Source organism: Corapipo altera, unplaced genomic scaffold (assembly GCF_003945725.1).
Source record: "Corapipo altera isolate COAL_440 unplaced genomic scaffold, ASM394572v1 61286, whole genome shotgun sequence".
Taxonomy (NCBI): domain Eukaryota; kingdom Metazoa; phylum Chordata; class Aves; order Passeriformes; family Pipridae; genus Corapipo; species Corapipo altera.
This window is the reverse complement of record NW_020884907.1, coordinates 443,954-465,228: the sequence shown is the minus strand read 5'-3', so window position 1 is coordinate 465,228 and position 21,275 is coordinate 443,954. Positions and strand designations below refer to the sequence as shown.

The 21,275-nt window shown below is 41.4% G+C and overlaps 2 protein-coding genes across 2 annotated transcripts; both read left to right on the top strand.

Annotated features, from left to right (window-relative positions):
- Nucleotides 1–33: 33 nt before the first annotated feature.
- ATG12 (autophagy related 12) lies at nucleotides 34–2,780 on the top strand. The gene is made up of 4 exons (XM_027652518.1): nucleotides 34–243; nucleotides 387–523; nucleotides 1,932–1,994; nucleotides 2,347–2,780. The coding sequence occupies exons 1-4, from the start codon at nucleotides 57–59 to the stop codon at nucleotides 2,404–2,406; spliced, it is 447 nt and encodes a 148-aa protein (XP_027508319.1). The 5' UTR covers nucleotides 34–56; the 3' UTR covers nucleotides 2,407–2,780.
- An 8,543-nt stretch (nucleotides 2,781–11,323) lies between these two features.
- CDO1 (cysteine dioxygenase type 1) lies at nucleotides 11,324–21,114 on the top strand. Its single transcript, XM_027652651.1, has 5 exons — nucleotides 11,324–11,559; nucleotides 13,842–13,919; nucleotides 15,396–15,553; nucleotides 17,994–18,163; nucleotides 20,360–21,114. The coding sequence occupies exons 1-5, from the start codon at nucleotides 11,381–11,383 to the stop codon at nucleotides 20,387–20,389; spliced, it is 615 nt and encodes a 204-aa protein (XP_027508452.1). The 5' UTR covers nucleotides 11,324–11,380; the 3' UTR covers nucleotides 20,390–21,114.
- Nucleotides 21,115–21,275: the final 161 nt, after the last annotated feature.

Sequence of the window (21,275 nt, the reverse complement as noted above, 5' to 3'; positions counted from 1 at the left end):
GGCGGTGGCGTGTCGTCACTTCCCGCCGCCCGCGGAGGCGGAGCTGCGGCCCCATCATGGCGGAAGCGGAGGAGCAGCAGCAGCAGCAGCCGCAGCAGCCCGCCGCACCGCAGAGCGGCGGCCGCAGCGACGGCGGGGAGGAGGCCGCGGAGGGCGGAGCGGCGGTGGGGGCCGCCGAGCAGGGGCCGCCCGCGGCCGGGTCGCCGGGCACCGAGGAGCCCGCGGGCGACGCGAAGAAGAAAAGTAATGGGGCGGGGGGGCTGCCGGCGGGGCGGGCGCGCGCGGTGACGGGCGTTCGCACCAGCCAATAGGCGACGGGGGGCGGGCGGAGCGGGCCAATGGGCGGTGTCGGGGGCGGGCCCTGGTCTCACGTCCCTTCCCCCCAGTTGACGTGCTGCTGAAGGCCGTGGGCGACACCCCCATCATGAAGACCAAGAAGTGGGCAGTGGAGCGGACCCGCACCATCCAGGGCCTCGTGGACTTCATCAAGAAGTTCCTCAAGCTGATGGCCTCCGAGCAGCTGGTACGGGCGGGCGCCGGGCGGGACTTGTCACACCTTGCAGGGACACTGTTGGAATTCCAGGCTGCAGCTTCCAGCAGGAAGCTTTTAGGAGGCATACCAGGAGAACTATCCCAAGTGTAGCACTGAGGGGAGCTGTGGCAGTGCAGCCCGGGTGTACTCAGCTCTGACCTTCGGGCTTTTATCTCCATTTCTCCATGTTTGATACTGCCAGGCAGAGCTGTGTGGCCACTGGGCAGCGCTGCGTATCAGGGAACCATTTCTGTGCACACTGCACCTGTGGAAGTTGGGTACACGGATGTGGTATTTGGGAAAAAGTCCAAAGTGTTTGGGATTGACCTTCTGAATATGAATGTATGTTTCCTTCAGAACTTACATCTCAAACAGTTTAGTTACTGTCATAGGACGATTTGTCTTTTCAAATGGGTAGCTGAGAAGTGCTCACAGTTGGGCAGCAGACTGCCACTATTATTTATGGGTTGCCTCCCGTGGAACCCTTCACAAGCCCAAGTGACCTTGTGATAATGTTGGAAGAGCTGGAAATACGATTGCACAACTTTTGTTGTTTTAATATCTATAAACTTCAAAGTTTTAATTTAAGACATGAAGTTAAAGCTAGATTCATTAAAGTAGCCAACTAAAGTGTAAATGAAATCATTCTGTTCTTAGTCTGCAGAGTCTTATTTAAGTATATAACCATAAAGGATTTCACTAGCCTTCTCTTTCACCTGGAAATCTTGCTGGGTTTCCCTTTCCCAGGGCTTAGTATCTCAGAGAAAAGTGATAGTTCAGGAATTAACTGTTCATGGATATTCTCAACAATTTGATTCAGTAACTGTGATCTCATTTCTCAGGGGAAAAAAAAAAAAAAAGGAGTACATAGCCTTCCTATGTGGTTTCAGGAGCAAAGCCATAGGAATTTTATAGTGGTTATTTGGGAGTAGCACATGAGGCCTCACTCCCTGTTCCTACCTCACACTGCAGAGGACCTTTCTGACACTGTGGAGTCACTACTATATGTGTAAATGCATTTGGAGTAGGAAGTGAGAAGGATGACCTGAAAAAAGAATGAAATAATTCTAATTGAGCAAATCTGGAATAGTGTGAATGGTTTGGATGCTTGAAATAGGAGTAAGAACTAAGCCAGTGAGTTCACTTTGTGCTTCTGTGTGGGATGCTAATGGGTCAGCTTGCAGGAAAAGGAAATCAGCATGCTTGCTTTGACTTGGTCTGGTTGGGCAGACAGAGGTGACTCCTGGAAGTCGTTACCCCTCCACGCTGAAGTGAAGATACTAATTGGTAGTGTTCTGGTGTGGGCTGTAAAGGTTGTAAAAGAATACAGAATGTTTCTGCTGTATTCCCTATGAGATGTATGTGAGATCGCCATCTCTTCTCTTTTGTTTTGTTGCAGTTCATATATGTAAACCAGTCTTTTGCTCCATCTCCAGACCAAGAAGTTGGGACCCTCTATGAGGTGACTTTCATCTTAAATAACCTTTCCAAATGTGTTTAGCAGGATTTGTCTGTATAATTCTGGCACTTGAAATCTGTTACTGCCCTCAGCAGTAATAGTTTGCATTTAATGTAGTGTAGTTGATATTCACAGATCTGTATGAATGCAGTCTAAAGAGATGTGGCTTCACACAGCCTCTGGAAATGCATTCTTTCACATGCAGTATGTTGTCATGCCTACTGTTGTGATGGAGAGCTTTCTTACCAGTAACAATATTCCATGATACGTTTTGCCTGATGGGAGGGGTTTTGCTTCATGTATATGCTAGCCCATGAATAAATGTAACAGCTCATGTTTTTGTGTTTTCTTGCAGTGTTTTGGAAGTGATGGCAAGCTAGTACTGCATTATTGCAAAACTCAGGCATGGGGATGAACAACAGGCAATAGAGTTGTTCAGGTGTTCTCTTAAAAAATGGAAAAAGGACTGTCTTAAACTCGATCTGTAAACACATGGCAAGAAGGATTTTTGTGTTTCTGCCTATGCCTGTATGATGCAGGTGAATAAGCAAAGAGCTGCCTAGGCTGTCTGATCATGTGGCTTCTTTCTGATGTGCATCTGAAGTGCAGAAAAAACACCTGCAGTCTGTAGAGTAGAGCCAGCTCTCTTGCTGCTGACTTCTTAATTGGTGAAGGGAAGCTATTTCAGTTGCCTGGAGGACTGACTGGATGCCTCTGTCTGTATACTGTACTGAAGATAAAAGTACCTTTTTTATTAAAAGTGATGTCTGTTGTACATATGGCCTGGGATTCAGTTTGCTTCTGACATGTGTGTCTGTTTTGTGCGTTCTGAATATGCATTATCTCATGTCATTTCAAGACAGTATTTTGATTTTTTTTCCTCATGATGTGTAGGTATTGGTATACAGTCTAACTACTTCACTCTGTGCCTTCCTACTGTTGGCAGTGTCAGCACCTTATTTACATGGCACAGGATAAGAATAGGCCTCAAAATACTTTCCTCTCACACTAATTGTGTAGTGATTTATTGAAGCCTGAATGCTTCAGCAGCTGTCAAGGTGTTTCTTCTGATACTGTTTAATGACTTGCATCTTCAGTTAAATGATGCAACTAGCTATTGCATCTTCAGTTCATAGACAAATAGACATGAGGTGCTAAAAACCTACTCTGTATATTCTCATTTTGGTTGGTGTAATATTTGTGTTTCACCAGATGCATGGTCCACCAACAAAACAGAATGCACTTTACATCCTTTTGCTAAGTCATGACAATGAGGGGTGGTTTGGGGTTTGCTTCATCATGGAGAGGTCTTGGTACCTTGACTAGGGTACTGACCTTTGCTTTTGTTTGTTGGAGAGTTTGGGTATGAGAGATGGGGGGTTTGTGGGTTTATTTTAAATGTCTGTATTACAGTCTTTAATGTTTGTTTAAGCTGAACTAAATTAAATGTTAGTTGTTTTCTTGCATAATGTTCTTATGGTGGACGAGTTTTGGTCCCTGACGTAATCCAGTTCTTCAGCACATACAGACAAAACAGCCTGTTCCAGTTTAAAGGGTGTTTTTACAGTAGTCTTGAAATGTTCACTGCTATTTCATACATAACTGGCTCTTATGTGGCTCTCCAACCTGTGTGTTGGATTTTTCCACCCTCAGAGGACTTGGGGAGAACTAATACTCATCTTACCTTCCCGATGGTGCTGCAGTTTGCGTGCAGCATGCCATGCATGCCACAGTTACACAGACACATGCCCTGAATCCTTGCTGTGTGAATAGCTCAATATATTTTGCCATGCTTTAAGTGAAAAACCTGGATTCACTGGGTTAAGCTAACAAGGCAGAATTGGCTGTAAACTTAAAACTTCAAATAATCCATACATTTGCTTGCTCATAACCTGGATCTTATGAATCTCCATCTATTTAAGAGAATTATTGCAGAGGTAAGCACTCTGATTCTGCCTTGTGGAGGAAATTGCCTGCTCAGTTACTGTAAGGCCAGCACAACCTTGCCAGCCACTAGAGGGTACACAAGGACAAAGGTATTTGCATCGTTTTTCCTAGATTTTTTTGTTTCAATCTTTTTCGTAGCATGTCCACTTGCTGTCCTTACAAATATAAGTAGTCTGTTCTCCCACGTGACCATATGTTTACCTAAGATAAGCTACTAGTCTGGTTCTCTTTGAAGAATGTTCTATTGGTACCTTTCACCTCACTTGATCTTAACAAATGAAACTACTGATAAACTGCAAATGTACTCTTCAGAAGTGATGCAACAAGGTTGGTTTGTGTGTGTGTATTTGGTTGGTTGGTTTGTGTGTATCTAGGGAGGTTGTGTTTTGGTTTGGTTTTAAAATAATAAAAACACAGTAAGATCTTGAAGTGAAGAAGAACTGTATGTCATTGTATCATGCCAGCTAAAGGTAGAACACTGTGATTTATGTTGAATCTATAGATAATTTTTATTCTCTGAAGTTGAATAAAAAAAAATCGTTTACCAGAATTCCTTGAAATGTCATAGTCCAGTACTGTGAAAGCCACAGTAATGGTTTGGATTTCTTTTGTTCACCACATGCATTTTTGGACCTGAATAACTTACTCATGAAGATTTGAATTATTCATTTATTTAAGATTTGTCTTGTTCCTCAAGTAATACTTATTTATTACTGTTTGCTCCAGCATTTTTTCTGCTCTTAATTTTTCTTCAATCCCAACTAATTATTTCTTTGCCCCTAGTTTACCAGTATACAGTGTCTAATCCAGCTCTTCCTTTCTGTTTCCTCAATGCTCTTAAGTGGCTGCCTTTATTCTGTTCCTTCTAATGACTGCCAGTTTCACTTCTACTAATTTCTCCCATCTAACTTCTGTACCTTCTTTACAGAGCCGGTCCTGCTTTTTGTCACTTTTCTGTGTAGTTTTGTACCTTCTTTCACTGGGGAGGTAGTCAGTGCTTGTTTATCTCTGGTAGCTCTTTAAGGACCGTGGGCTCACTTTGCCTGGACTTGGGGTGTGACTGTTTTAAGTGGCAGAAACTTTTCCTTGTTCATAATTTTAAATAACAGAATAGACTGCAAATATGTCAAGTAGATAATGTCTCAAGTGAACAAATAAGTGATTCCCAGTAAGTTGCTTGTAGAATTTGCAAAAGACAACGGTTGCAAAATATATGTTGAATCTCACCTTTTAAAAAGTGACATTATAGCATCTGAAATCACAGATGATCCTGAAGTTCTTATATCTTTAAAAATAGTATTTCCAGTATATTGGAAACATGAAAATCTAAAGTAGAACATGAGCTGTATCTAGTATGAGCAAAAGTGGTGACTATCCTTTAAGTGATCTCAATTGCTAGAGTGGGAGAAAAAGGATAGGAAAGTAAGGGCTGACTCTCGGACAAGTCTGTGAGAGTTGTACAAGACAAAAGAAAAAGTGTAGATTTACTCAGGATTGTGTTCCACCCAAAGATGCTACAGCACTGAACTGCCAATATTTGTAATGTAGTTTAATTCACTTGATTTTCTGTAATTGAATTAACAGAAAGGGCAAATTGGGATTATTCAGTAAATAGATTAATTTTTAAAGACTGATAAGTAAATAAAATATTATAGAAGAAAATTTTTATACTGTTTGTAGCAAAGACTTCACAACATCCTGATACTAAATAATAGTGTTAATGCAAAATTCAGTTATCCTGTTTCAAGTTAATAATCACCAGGTTCAAACCCTTTAAACTGGGAGGCATTATTTATGTGTACTATTGTAATGGTTTAGAGACTAGCATTAATTAGAAAATGGTAATTTGTAGCTTGAACTAAAAAGCACATGGAAAATGTGATGGAGCCAAATGAAACTAAAGTTACCTCAGGAATGAGATGATAAAATACATATGTCACCTATGTACATACTGAGCAAATGTCATTTTTCAAGTCTCCAAAAACTACTGCTAAGACTTTAACAGAGGATATGTCTGTGTTAATTATCCCCACAACATAATCTTGAATGTACTGATCTGCAGTAAATTCAAGGTTGTGGGTTGGAAATTCACACATCCATTCTTCAAACTCCTTCTCAACTCCAAAGCGGCTTCCGTTAACCCATTCTTGATGTTCATGCTCATTTTGCAGATCAAATTCTGCCATTTTTTGCACAAGTTTTTGGCTTATGTTGTTCTTGACCACCCTGACGTCAGAGTTACTCTTCAGGGATGTTGTACAAAGATTTTTCAAGGCATTATCATACTACATTTTCATCCTGGTGATGAGAGAGAAAAAAGGTGCAAAAATGCCTTGAACTCTGGGGTTTTCATGATCATTATGACTATTACAAGCTTGTATAAAATGCAACATGCATTAAAAGATAAGTGTTTTCAGCCTAGTTTTGTATTGGATCATCAAGAGAAGAAAAACGCTTGACAAGAAAACATGTAAAATGTGTTTCTTATTTGCAGAGACCATGCTTCAGCTTTGCTAGCACCATATTTAATGTTCCAAGGCCAAACACTGTAAAAATTTACGTATTTTTCTTGTCCCTGCTTTGCTCTTGCTTCAATAGCTGTAATGCCATGAGTTGTCAAGTGCATCTCACTGTATTTTAGTCAGAAGTCTTTTGAAGCTAAAATATCTGGAGACAAAAACTCGTTTAGAGATTGTTTCATCCTAAAATGGAAGGTTAAGAAAGGTTGAATGAATCAGGTATTGACTAAGGAGAGACCAAAATAAGTATGTTAAAGGCTTAATGTCAAGCCTGTCACACTACATCCGTGTCACTAGACTTGGTAGTGCCAGATTTTCTGGGGCACTGTGACTCAGTCATCTGTACAGTTAGTTGTTAGAACAGTTGCTGGCACAGATTTTGGCCTGTGCACAATTCAAGAGTTGGCAAGGTACCACTTCTGGTGGGCACTTTGGACGTGATCAGCCTGCTGTGGAGCTTAAAAGGTAAATAATGTGGATGTGAACTGTCCTTTGCAAGCTGGCCTCTGTGCCAGGGATCAATCCTTGGGGTACTTGTTGCTAGGTACACAGTGCTGATTTCAGATGGGATTTGATCCCTGCTATACACATTGAGAAAAATTAAACTTTGGGAAGGAAAACAATTGTCACTCTTAAAACTTCAAGAGCAATCTAGGAACTTTTTTTGAATGGTTCTCCAGTTTTCTTCCATGCAATTGTCTCTAAATGCCTACCAATAGCTACATTCAGCAATGTTTTTTGTTAAGGATGCAGATTATAGGTGGTGATGAAGTACTACCTGTACATCTCAATTCACTCATACTTTTCTTTATTAAAAGTGGATGATGAACATTATTTAATAAAATTTAAAAAAAAAGTGCAAGAGTCTTAGCGACCTTGCTTTGTATCATCCTATGGAATAATTCCACTTGCAAATTATTTATATATGTCTGTATATCAATTAGACTTGAGACAATACAGTGTTAAAATATAATTCCATTGAGGGCCTAATCTTAAAAAAATGGAGGTCGGAGTTACATATTCCAATAGCAAAAATCCATTGCAAGTATATGACATGAAAGCAGACAAAAATGTCTTTCCCTCAAACTCGGTTTGGTAACAGAACTAATAACCCTAGCAATGCTTGGGAACTAAAACGTGTTAAGAGCCCTTCCGCTCTGAAACAGGAAACCTCCAAGGAAAAAAGGGCTCCAAACAGAACTATACGATAAATATTGCCAATGCAGTGAAGGCTAGCCAGCACTTTAAATTTCTCATATAAATATCACAAATTGCAAGAAACAGTAACTTATTTTCAAGTGTTTTTTCTCATGGAGAGAAATGTCAATATTTTGTATTTTATTTATAGCTGTGCATGGTGCACTAATGTCCCACCAAAAGTGAATCAAACTGATTTCTTCCAAGAGTCCTTTCTGTGCTGTGCGGTTTAATACTTTGCAGCTCTTCACTGCATTGTTTGGTTTGTTGTTTTTTATTTTTTTACTTTAGCAGTGCACATGCCATTTAGTAGTTGTAGATATTTTCAGTGTATGGCATGAGTTTGTATGTGGTGTCCTCATTTCAGTCATGGATTACTGCATGGTTTTAGTCTGATGATGTTTCACTGCATGCTGTTTGATAGAGTTTGTTCTCAAGCTTTTCTTGAGAATTGCTGTGCGTGCAGCAGCTTCTCATGCAAGATCTGTAAAGTGCTGAGGGATCAGTCTCACTTTCCAGGTTACATGACTGAGGAACAGCTGCGCTGCTACACTGAATCATGACTACGTGGAGTCATGTGGCCCCAAACCTTGCACTACAGCGGCTGATCCAGATTTTCTCTTTAAAAAACCGTCCCTACAATCATAAAAAAACTTAGGTGAACAGAGACTAAATAAAGGAATGATTTAGTAAAAGGGTAAAAGTCACTCTATCTGGAGGAGGAGACTTAAATACTCATTATTGGATTGAAGTGCTATTATCTGGCCAGGCTAACAGACCAAAGAGACACGGCATAGTTGCTTGCCGCAAGAGCCTGGTCATTCAGAGACTTTGGATCCCACCTTCAACCAGCCCGCAACTTTTGTTTGGAATTACAAGATGTATAATAAAATCTTCAGTCACAAGCTACATGTTTGGGCCCAATACATGGTGCAAAGTTTTTAATGCTAGGGTTCATTAATTCCATCAATCTTAATTGAAGATTTTCCTCTATAAAGTATGAGAAAAGCCTGTTTTTTCTCCTCTCCAACAGGAGATGATGTGCCAGTATGTGTTTGGGTGCTTCACCTGGGAAGTCTGTCTTGAGGTTAGATGTCATGCCCAATGATTGCTAGATCTGCTTACACCTGTACATCTGTACATAAAGCAAAGGTTTTGTAGTTAAAGCCCAAACTCCCATTTTCCAAGACAAGGTTTTAATAGGACAGTTAAGAAATACCTGCAATAGTTAATTTCTACAGGGCTAACAGTATATGATTTCCAGCAATAAAAGTGCATAAAATCCTGCAAACTCCTTTATAATGTGAAAACAAATTCCATGCTGTGTGGATTACAATGCTCTCTTCTTGTTTTAAATTTTCAGTGACTGCTGTATGTGCTCGGATCCTTGTGCCATTTCTGTCAATAGGTTATTAGCAAAAACAAAAGCTGGAGAGACATGAATATTGTTCCTTTTGATGTTCATGCAGTCAAGTAATCAACTCCTGTAGAAGTTTTGAGGATCAACAAGTAATGTTGAATGATTCAAAATGAAAATCTAAACACTTCTGAATAGGAGCAAATAACAGTTTCTGTTACTACTAGAGAAATTTGATGTTTTGATAAACAAGGAAACAAGGAAAAAACTTTAACAAATAGTACAGAAGTATAGATGAGCTGTAATAAACAGCAGCAGTTTGAAACTGCAATAAGCAGATCCAGCCTGCTCCCTTAGTTGTAACAGCAGAAGATATAAAACGTCCTTTTGCTTTTACGAGTGGTATTTGACAGCATCACTAATGATCTCATCAATGTTGTGGCAAAGGAATTGAAGTACTTCAGGGATTAACAGCAGAGGCATAATTCTCTTTTTCCCCCTGGGTCTATGTACCAGGGAAGTAGCACCAAGCACATAAGCAGGGATATATTATAACTCCTGAAAAATAATTTACATCAGAATATCAGAATAAAAAAAAAAAATTTGAAAACGTACCTCACGGTTCATTTCAGAACCCATTTTGGTGATCCTTACAACAACTTACTCTTGTAAGACATTTTATTCCTTTTTAGTGGTGCTTCTGACAACCACCAAAATAATATGAATTCTACCTTTGAAATAAATGACATAGGATGTTTCACGCTAATTCTAACTCTTGGCAAAAAAAGCAGTTCTAATGGTGCTGTATGGGACTATTCAGGCAAGTACTGAAAAAGGGTGCTACTTGCCAATACAATGTTTTGACACCACCAACCACTAGCTAAATTAGACCTGAGACAAATTTCACTAAGAAATAAAGGACTCATTCTTAACTGTGGCTTTGAACAAGTTACCAAGGGAGGTGATGCATTTCTTCATTACATGCATTTGTCCCAGGAAGACTGAATGTTTTCTCCTTTAACCACTCATTAGCTGCTGAGATCAATGCCAGGGTATCCCGGTTGCTTTTCAGAGATTTTGGGTAGTCTTAGGTTCTCTCAGACCTTTAAAAAACTGCTTGAAATCATCACAGTTGTCTTTCTCTCTCTCTCTCTCACACACACATACCCCTATAAGGTGGGGTCTGATTTCTGTGTGCCAGGAGAGGTTCTGGAGTGATGGCTAACAGTGGACCTATTCAGTACTTTCAGTCATATTCAGTGTGCTAGATCCCAGCCCCATTTAAAACTGGAAAAGTATTCCTGACTGCAGTGAAGCCAGAAATTCATCCAGCCTCTCACGTTATATCTACTCCATTAATGGTCCTTCTTTTTGTCACACCTACTTCATGTACAGGTCAGGGAAAGAGGAGGGAAAACAGGCACACTAGAAATCCTTCAGTGTAACTCTAAGGGAAATCATGAGCTGCCGGTGTTGTGATAACCTTTAAGCCTCAGAGCTACAGCAGCTCACACCACCAATCTGCTTACTTCCAACTCCACTATCATCAGGCAGACCTAAAGAGCTGAACTATTTTTTATTTCTTTTTTTTTTTTAATAGAAAGAAAAGATGGATTTTCTTAAAATAGTTCTATGGTGTATAGTGAATTCTGTTGCCCGAATTTGTGACTAATTAACATTCTATTAAGTGGAAAGGAAGATGGCTGGCATGGCATCTGCTTGTTCTGCTACCAGTTTATAGGTCTGACAAAGTGAGGAGTGCAAGCACCGTCTGTTGTCTTAGCATGGCCTGTTTCTAGATGTCACTCTGACTGCTAGTGGTCACGGCAGCTCTAAATGTGATTCCAGAGTGCCCTGGCTTTCAAGAAACAGCGCTTTCTACGGGCAGGCTGTCTGCGGGAAACCTCCGGCAGCAATTTTCTGTGTGATTCAAATAGCTGTGTGTCTTGTTTTGCTTTTCAATAGAGCCCCTAGATGTATTTTTCAAATCAACCTGTGGTGTAAGCAATGGAGGCAGCTGCAGGCTTTGTAAGCCGCAGACCTTGTCGAGAAGGGATGAAGAGGCCTGGCAGGGAGAGGGAGAGATGCTTTCCGCCCGGCAGCGACAGCTCCTTCTCCCGTTCCTCCTGCCGGGGACACTGGAGCGCCAGGCGCCCGCCCCGCTCGCTCGGGCAGCACCGCGGGCAGCCACCCCCGGCTGCCCCCGCCCGCCGGGGTCGGCGGCCGCGCTCCCGGGGACGGGCGCGCTGGCCACGGGCCCGCCCGCCGGGGCGGTGTAGGCTCCTGCCGTGCCTCCCGGCGCATAAAGGCAGGCGGCGGGGGCCGGGCAGGGGCAGCGGCTGGCGGCGGCACGGCAGCGACCGGCGGCGATGGAGCAGCCGGTGCAGACCGAGACGTGGAAGGCGCAGAGCCTGGAGGAGCTGGTCCGCATCCTCCACAAGATATTCGCCGAGGACAAAGTCAGCGTGGAGGAGGTGCAGGCGCTGATGGAGTCGTACGAGAGCAACCCCGAGGAGTGGCTGAAATACGCCAAATTCGACCAGTACAGGTACGGAACAGCACGGAACACGGAGACCCCCGGCCGCGCTAGCGGTGCCGGCGGCGGGGCTGAGCCGCGAACGGGCACCGGGGACCGCCGTGACGCAGGGCGGACACCCCCAGCCGACAGCCCCTCCGAGGGGGCGAAGGGCAGAGGCCCCGGGGCGGGGGGACGGGGGGCACAAGCCGGAGCCGGGAGGCGACGGGGGCGGGGAGCGGGCGGGGCGGCCGCGGCCAATGGCGGCACCGGCGGCACCGGCGGCACGGCCGGGCGGCGGCACCGGGACCCCGCAGCGGGGACCCGGCCATGCACCGGCCCCGGCGGCCCCCGGCCGCGGTCCTGCCCGAGACACCGCCGGGGCCCGGCGCCGCTCCGGCCGCGGGGATGTCCCGAGAGAGAAAGAGAAGCGTGCCTAAGCAACCAAAATAGGCGAATAAATATATACATAAATAAAGAGGAGGAAAGAGCCCAGGAGAAGCACATCGGCGGCGCGGGTGTTGCGCGGATGCTGGGGAGGGGGCGCAGTGACCCGCGCAAAGCGGGTGTTGGGTGTCCGTGGCTGTATGTCCTGCCTTACCAGGGGGTTGTGCCGCCGGCCCCTGTGCTCCGGTCTCGTCCTTCTGCGGCGTAGTGCAGGTCGAGACTTTTTGCTGCTCGCCAGTAGGAAGGAAAATACATATTAGGGTTTTAACTCGCTCCTGCTTTGTTAACAATTGATTTATTCCTGTCATTGTTGACTTCTCTGTCTTAAACGACAAGATAAATGCATTTTATTCGAGTGTTTCCTTAAAAAAAAAAAAGAAGGAACAAAAAAGAAAAAGAAAAAACTATCCAACAACCAAAAGCCAAACATACACCCCACACCCCAAAACTTTTCCTTTTTAATCCTGCTATTATGCAAGCATCACTGTGGCTTGACTTTTCTTTAGCCTCCTTTCACCTCATTTTGGCCATCCTCCATTCAGGACAAATCATGAAATTCGTAACAGAACATAGGAAATTAAGCATCAGGAAAATGAAGTGTGTTAACATTAGAAGAATGCATGGTAACCTTTTATTTATTTATTTATTTATTTATTTATTTATAGCCTGCCAGATCTTCTGTACAGAAATAACAGCACTTGAAAAGTTTAGTTGAATGCTAGCATTGACTACTTATGTTCTGATATCATAGGAAAAATATACCAACCTGATACATACACAGACTGTGGATGCAGTGAGAGGCAGCGTACAGACATAGATGTTATGCTTTGGAAGTAGTTTGTTGTGAGTAAAATAGAGGTGGTCTTATGGGGATGCTAATTTGAAAGCATTCAGCTGACATCGGTGCACTTTCTGTGTGCCCTTGCTTGCATCTTTCAGGAGAGGCTGAGGTGTCCCATCATCCACATAAATATTTTCTTTACTTGGCAAAGTAAAGAGCAAATAGTCATGACTACAGCCAAATTGAAATTTGAAGGTCCCACTGGGTTACTTGTACCATATCAGCTAGAAGCATCAGCCCCGGATGAAGAGAGCCACACTGTGTAAAGTAATGCATAGAGCAAGATCCCAGTTCTTTATCCAGTGACCTTTTCAATAGAACAAGATGAGCAGCAGGTCAGGGGAGGATTGCAGGAGAGAAAAAAGGAACAAACATAAGATTTTTTTAAAAGAAATTTTGCTACGATAAACTTTGTTTAGAAGTAGATGCTGGCAAAAGTTCCCTCACAGGTGCTTTATCCACACAAAAATGCTACAGTACAAGAAAGGGAACTTTCAGGAACAGAGTGAGAAGACCATGTACAGGAAGCCTGACATCTTCATTCTTTGGCTTTTTTGGATTTGTACAAAAGAGTGCTGTTGAACAGAAGGAAAGCCAAGAATATCGGAAAAGGAGCTGCAGAAGAATGTAACTATGTATTTTTCTTGTTTCATTGCAGTCCTCTGTTTCTAATTATAAGCCAGCTGCTGAAGTGACTTCATTCAATAACTATTTTGATTTGATCCTGTCTACCACTCTAGTCTCAGACTCACAGTTCCCAAACTGCAGTCATCTATGTAATGAAAAAGAAATATAATTCTAAAAGATTAGATATTTACTTCTTTCTCCTTCCTAGAAAAACAACGCTTACCAAAAAAAAAAGTTAGAAATACAATTTCTTTTTTTTTCTAAATAAAAATTGGATTTCAAGAACAAAAGAAGAAAAGGGATTTTTATATGTCACAACCTTCTTTCATAAACTTATTTGTATAATTTTGTCTTTTATAGGTATATCAATACATTAAAGAGCAAACACTTTGTATTTCAGGTACACAAGAAATCTTGTGGACAATGGAAATGGAAAGTTCAACTTGATGATCTTGTGCTGGGGTGAAGGGCATGGCAGGTTTGTATTCAAAGACTATGGTTTTAGCAAACATATAAATCCACCATGTCTTTCACTGTCATACTTGGCTTTCTTCAGGTTCATATAGCCCATCTCCTTCTTCAAAACAGACCATACTGCTGATGTGGCCTCCTGAGTTGTGTACGCAGACTGTACACTTGGTTGTGTAGTCCTACACAGTGTGAGGAGGGTCTTTCATGGAGTGTTGGCTAACGCAAAATAGGGAACAACAAAATTTGTGTGTTTTGACTGGATATTCTTACCTCTAAATAGAAAACCTAAGGAGATGTTGGAACACTTTTTTGTTTGCTGCAATTGAACATTTACAGTATTCTTTAGGGGATGCCATATCGTCATACTCAGAGTGATATAGGAACCGAGCCCACCACCTCTACTTCTTCTGGGCTATTCCCGTAAAGCCTGTAATTTGTGGCAAACTGTGTTTGAGTTGGATGAGAATTTGCTAGAGCTAGACTGAGACCACAAATTATTATTGCTTCCTAAATGAAAAGGATCAGATTTTCTCATGGTCTGTAGAAGGACCATGACAACATGGCATTTGTAAACTGTTCTGTGCCTGAAGCAAGCTCTGGTCTCTTGGCATCTCAATTTGTAACAAATGCCCTTGTTTGTTTACCAGAAACAGTAATGTATGAGTAACAAGTTTTTGATTGAAACTCATTCCAGCAGGATCAAATTCCCCCTTCTCCCTTGCCCCTGATGAGTGATGAGCTCTCCCTTTGTCATAATCCCATTGACTTCTATAACGGTCAATCCAATGTTTAAAGAAAAAAAAAAAGCCAAAACCACACTACATATCTAGCCCCTATATAATCTCCAAATGCAGTAATTAAAACACACTTCAGAGCAAGAAGACAGATCAAGTAAGCAAACATATCAGATCCTGTTGGTTTTTCATGTCTTGCCAGGAAAATAAACAGGTTAGTGTAGCTGGTTGTACTTAGTACTATCAGGGTGAGAAGTACCACATTTTTTTCTTCAGCAATGCCTGTGCACCCCAGCAGTAAAGAGACCATAGAAATTAAGCAGAATTAGCTCATTTCTTCATGTTTTTGGAGCAAATATCAGCTATACTTGCAAGTTTATACCAGCCTCTGCCTAGAATCATGGTGGAAGCATCATTTTGTTTCTTGGTGCAGAAGAGTTTTTGTGTTCTGAAGAAATTTTCTGTTCTACTCCTTCCCCTAGACTTTCTTTATATTTGTCTGTGTCAAAATCTTGGTTTGATCAATCTCTGGCTATTCTTCTAGTCCTGCTGTATGCGAGCTTATCTCAATACCTTCCTAAAGTAGCAGTTTTAAGTAGGCATACCTTAATGCATGACTCCTGTGCAATGGAATTTCATTCTAAGGCTTCTGTCCAAGTACAATGTGCTGTGTCATCTGTCTTGTTTTTTTGTACTGAAATTAAATAAGCATATCACACTGAGTTTGGTTATTCTTTTTACATATATAGCAGCATCCATGATCACACTGACTCACACTGCTTTATGAAGATCCTCCAGGGAAATCTAAAGGAGACTCTGTTTCAATGGCCTGAGAAAAAAGGGAATGGTGAAATGGCTAAGAAATCTGAACGGGTTTTGAGGGACAATCAATGTGCCTACATTAATGGTAAGCTATTAAGCTTGTTTTGACAACTACCTGCCGTGAGTCCTATTCCTAAAAGAAGAGTTCATCTGCTCTCTAGTCTCCTGCCTTTAGCAGTATAATACTTTCTGAACAGTTTAAGATTGTGACTCTCTAGATTCTGCACAAACCTGTATTTAGATTCAGTAAACCAACCGCAACAAAAATGTTCTTTTAACTCACTCTTAAGACATTGCAGTAATTGCCTGACTCTCTAATATGCTGCATATCTCCTCTAGACCAAGCAGCCTTTCAGCACCACGCTTCTAATGACTGAAATTGCTTGTAAACAAAGACCTTGAATAGTATTTTCTAAGAAATAAGAGAACCAAAGTTTAGATAGCTTAATCACCTTGCTTTTTTTTTTTTTCAAAGAAATAAACCTTTCGCACAGTCATGGAAAATCTATGTCAATAAAGTAAAACTTGTCTATGAAATAAATGGATCAGCCACGAGCAGAGGCCCCCATTCTCAGTGCTACTTCTTGTCCAAATCAACAAAAGGCTGTAGTGCTGAAGTACAGTGTCAGCAGAATTGAAATTCTCAATCTACAAAAAATTGTCTGATTACACAGGTGTTGAGAATGACGAGGACCCCACCAGTAAGACTGCCTAGGTTCCTAAATCCATGCCATCACATGTATCTGTAGCTATTACCACTCTGTGTTATTCTGGAGGTCAACCTGGAGTAGCCATCTGGGTGTGATGTATTCTGGTGCAATGAAAGACACTGCACATCATGCTGAACAGCAATGAGTTTGACAGAACAAAGGTGAAGCACCAGCAAAGTGGGTCATTTGCCTTTTATGTCATGGGTTAAACTCTGGAGGACACACCTGGTGGGACTGAGCTTGGGAATTTCCCAGTTGGAGGGAGCCTCATGTTGGATTATGAAGTTAGCCAGGGTAAGGCATTGGGGAAGAAAGACTGGTGTTCTGCAGCCCTCTGTTTGAAGGTATGCCACATTAAGTGGCACAAAATCAATAGGGCAGGAAACACAAAAAGGATCTTGACCCATTCCAGGGACAGGGGTTCTCAAACGCCATCAGGTTTTCTTACCTATGCAGTTCTTTTTGGTGCAAACAACTGCACACTGAGTGCATCTGATCCAAAGCTTCCTTGGTTGTTTTTAAAATTTGACATTCAGTTCTCTGAGGCAGTTTGGATCTCTGCCATGTTTCATAACAGATGTTTTGGTTTAAACATAACGTGTTAAACAAGCAGAAGGAAAATACTGACAGTGTGTTGATCACCATAACTACATCAGTAGTAAATGTCTTCACATTTCTATTGCATGCTTTTAACTTAAATGTTAGAACTCACTAAACTCTGTTTATTTGGGTTCTGCAATGATGAGCACAGATTTAGGACTTCCCCCCACACACACACTGCATCTTCTATAAATAAAGTATGTTAACACTTAGGTCTTACCTTTCAAATGTAGTGTTCAGAGTGTAGTCATGACTCTCAGGGTATCATGCCTATGTTGCACAATATAGGTCTAGGTATTACATAAAAAATTCAAGTACAAAAGCCTGAGTTGTTTTTACAGCAGGATCATAAGCTTAAATTCAAAGTCTCTTTTGAGTAACTCAAAAACTCCACTTCAGTGTAGAATGGACATGGTTTGTTTCATGGATGTGATTTTTCATACCTTACATTTCTATGTAATAGCTTGATTTCTACTCCATCAATGCAATGACCACACAATATACAGTGCCTTGTTTTGCTGTGTCTTCAATTATGCTTACTATTCGGTTATGATTGGAAGTATGGCAGTCACTACTAATTTGTCACCTTATTCAAAAGAACAAACAAATTTAAAGGTTGTTCTCCAACCCAATAAACTGAGAGAATTAATTAGGAAACAGATGCCTGTAGTAGAAGACAACTATACCCCTGTCCATAAGTCCATGTCGCAAATGCATGCAGCTGATTCTTACTGTGACTGATATTCTTCTTATTTGGGTAAGGATTAGCAATACAAAAGTTTTTTCACCATAAAATGTCTTTCCAATTTTTAGAAACACAAACTTTCCTGCTTCTGAAGCATCTATATCAACAGCTTTCCTAGGGTAGTAAATGAACTGGAAGTACCTTGGAAATGAGAGCTAGAAAATTACTGACAGTATGGTCTTCCTTAAGCTTCTTGGGACTCCTATTGGCCTTTATCCTGTGATGGATAATCCAGAAATTGTATGAACTGTGGAAGGTGGTAACTCATTTGGAATTATCAGTATATTTAGAAATCTGTGCTAGAGAACAGGAGTCAAATTCCCTGTAGTGAGTTACTTGTTACCCATAAAAGTGCGGGCATGCCTAATTGCTCATGAGTTTCAGTTTAGAAAGCATTTTTCCAGGCAATTAAGGTCTCCTTAGATCTTCCTGCTAATACAGTTTCTTTTTCCATGCCCTGGCTGGTGTAGACTCCATCGGCCTGCACCGCGTGGAGAACATAAGCCACACGGAGACTGCCGTTAGCCTGCACTTGTACAGCCCACCCTTTGACACCTGTAACACCTTCGATCAGAGGACTGGACACAAGCACAAAGTCACGATGACTTTCTACAGCCAGTATGGGGAAAGGACTGTCTGTGTAAGTATGAGATAACACGCTATTCATCCAGAACTGGGCTCTGAGCCCCTGCAAGGACAGTGCCAGGGGCTGCCCTCTCGCCTGCACAGGGCAGGGCGCCAGTGCCCCAGGACAGGCAGGACGTTTGGCAGCTCTGCCCTTCCTGGGGCAGCCCCATTTAGGACCAGCATAAAACCTGTTTCCAAGTACAGCTTGATTTGTCGATTTGCACTTCTCTTGTGTGTAGTTCCCTGCTTTGTAGCTTACCTCCCCTTTGTCATCAGGAGATCAGTTCTGAGCAGAGAGGAGGATTAATGAGAAGTTTGCTGCTAGCTAATCATCTTCAGGCAAATGATGGTAAATGCAACGAAGCCAATGGAAAACTGTGAAGTAGCTATGTTGTTTCGAACAGCTTTAGTCAGGTGTAACATTTCCTGACTAAATTGCTCTGCCAAAGGTGAAGCATCACATTTCAAGTCAGAGGTTTTAAATCTGGTAGCTTACTTTAAAGTAAAGAATTCTCTAATAAATTTAATTATTTAAAATCACAGCTTTCACACAGTAAGGCTTGTTCTGAAACAGAGAGGAGGCTGGTTTTTGTCTGCATTCTTGGGCAATGGCACGAAATTTTATTTGGATAGGAAAGAAATCTTAAGGTTATTTTTAGGGTGACCAAGCTAGGACATCTGGGAGAGGTTAATAGGATTCCTTTCAGCACTATTCTATGCATTGGGAAATATAACTACTTATATATGGAGAAAGGACTGATTCCTGATGTTCAGCCACAGAGGTTCAAAGACTGTTTTGTTAGATACTGAACACTTTCCTCTTCCATTGAATCCAGAATTTCAGGGCTCAGGAGCTTCCTAGAGTGAGTCCTTAGTAAGATCCAGTTAAAGTTTTATATAGTTAACAAGTATAATGTAATTTATTTCTTTGAAGCTTGTCACATTACCAAACAGCTGAGACACAAATTTTGACCTTCCAGAATTTGAAAGGTCTTTGAGAAAGTAAACTTGAATTTATAATTCAGATTTTAAAGAGTAATTATTGTGGGAAAATGTTTAACAAAATTAACGCAAGGATTTAGTGTTTGCTTTCTTTTTAAGTCTTTACTGAATATGAAGTATGTAAGATAGTAAGTGATAGATGTTTTAACTTGGACTGTTTTCCTGCTCTGATCTTAACCCTCTGGCACTGTTTGTACCTTTTGTGGGAAACTGGATCTGGCTTACAGGAGAGAGGTTAATACTAATCATTGGGTCTCTTTCATGAGTTCCTGTAAATGGAATTCCAGTACGGGAGAAAGTGGTAGCAAGGCTGGGCCATGTCACCGCCTGAAATGACTTCATTCTACAAAACTCTTCTAGTCTCAGTGACTTGGTTTCTGGAAAGCTCACTGGAAAAGCAAATTTTCTTCTGCTTCCCAGATCACAAAAGGATAGAGGAAGACAGAGAGCTTTAAATTAAAAAATACCAGGAGACTAATGTAATGTATATATTGTATAATGCGTAATGTATAATGTGTATCTTTTATGAGTGAGAAGATCTGCCTAACTAAAGCATATTCATTGCTTCCTCTTTGTCTTAATTATTTTGCGGATAGAACACAAAGGTAAATCCCTAGTGACTTCTGGCCATGATTAAGTCTTGATTAACTAGCTCTCCAGTAAATACATAATAAGTTATATAGGCCTAATAATAAAAATAGTATGTGTGTCAAAGGACTTGCCCATGGAAGTAACTGCACGATTCAGGTACAAACCATGAGAATACCAATAGGAAAGTTCACTGAGGTACAACTGATTTTGTCTTCCATGTCTCAGCACATCAGTTCCTGCTGCCAGGAATTTTGCTGGGGGGAGGTAGTATATCTTTTTGCAACCTGTCTTCCAAGCTGTACATTAAAGCAGTTTCTGTCAAAATGGAGTAGAGTAGACTATCTGGGAGAGAATACAGCCTGAAGGAGGAAGCACTCCTCAGCAGTCCCTTCTGTCCTGGGCTTACTCATGGTCACACAGAGCCAGCCAATGGACAGGGTGATTCTGTCAGGCACATACTGCCTTTCACAAAACTCTGACAAGAAGCACTGAAAATAAATGCTGTAAGTATTTTAAGGTCCTGAGCTACTCTGGAAACAAAGGTCCATGATGAGACTGTGAAATAGGTGGTGACTGTCTCTTTCCCTGAAACAACAACCTCTATCTTTCCTTTTAGGCAACAGCAGTGCCACAGGAGAACAACTGAGAAGCACCAGCATGCATTTGCATAAGACCTGCTGAATCTTTAACCAGGGACAGAAGACTTGCATGGCTAAGGTCGACAGCCAGATATATTTTGATACCTTGTACATTGAAGAGTACAGTAGGGAAGCTTCCAGGCCACCTGCAGTTTCCTCAAGCAAACGCCGATTATGGGACACTAAGCTCACTAGTGCCATAAACTACTTCAGAGGTTAGATGCCTTGTCTAGGCTGCTGTCAGAATTAGGTAGTTTGTTTTCTAATTCTAGCCTCTTTTTAACTGCACTTTTGATATCACACTGAGAATATCAGAAATAGGATTTTTAAACATCATCTGACACTTCTTTTAATAGATCTATGGGTATTTATGCTCTCAATGTAATTAGTAACTATATAAACTTCTAAGCTTCCAGTCACTTGTACCTATGTACACTAGATACAACTAACAGCAGCTTTTTGTTTAATTAAGTCTTTTATGGTTTAATGCTCTAGGCCATCTTGATAGTTTTGTGCATATTTTATTTTTATTTTTTACAATTTAATTTTTCAGATCTTGTTTTAAATAGAAGCAGAGAAGTGCTTCCTGCACAGCGATTTTCAAAATTGATTGCACAGAGATTTGGCTTTTAACAAGACTAATCATACTTAGTTCAGCTAATGTCCAGTTCCCAAAGTATTCTGTATAGTTAATGAAGGAGAAAACTAAAATAAAACTGGATTTGTGCACAGATTTCAGAGTTTCAGTATTTTTCTCCTGGTGACTAAAATATTTATCACACTTTACCAAAACCCACATTCCTCATGAACATCTAGATCTTTTCCAAGGAATACACTATTAGAAAATACTTTAAAAAGCTGTGAGTATTTCAACCATGCAAGGAATCCTGATTC

What these genes read in the sequence shown, in the direction of transcription:
- ATG12 (XM_027652518.1), top strand. Translation starts at nt 57, where the DNA reads ATGGCGGAAGCGGAGGAGCAGCAGCAGCAGCAGCCGCAGCAGCCCGCC. An exon ending in GGGCGACGCGAAGAAGAAAA is followed by an intron (nt 244 to 386) that starts GTAATGGGGCGG and finishes CCTTCCCCCCAG; the next exon opens with TTGACGTGCTGCTGAAGGCC. An exon ending in AAGTTGGGACCCTCTATGAG is followed by an intron (nt 1,995 to 2,346) that starts GTGACTTTCATC and finishes GTTTTCTTGCAG; the next exon opens with TGTTTTGGAAGTGATGGCAA.
- CDO1 (XM_027652651.1), top strand. Translation starts at nt 11,381, where the DNA reads ATGGAGCAGCCGGTGCAGACCGAGACGTGGAAGGCGCAGAGCCTGGAG. An exon ending in GCCAAATTCGACCAGTACAG is followed by an intron (nt 11,560 to 13,841) that starts GTACGGAACAGC and finishes TTTGTATTTCAG; the next exon opens with GTACACAAGAAATCTTGTGG. An exon ending in TGGGGTGAAGGGCATGGCAG is followed by an intron (nt 13,920 to 15,395) that starts GTTTGTATTCAA and finishes TTACATATATAG; the next exon opens with CAGCATCCATGATCACACTG.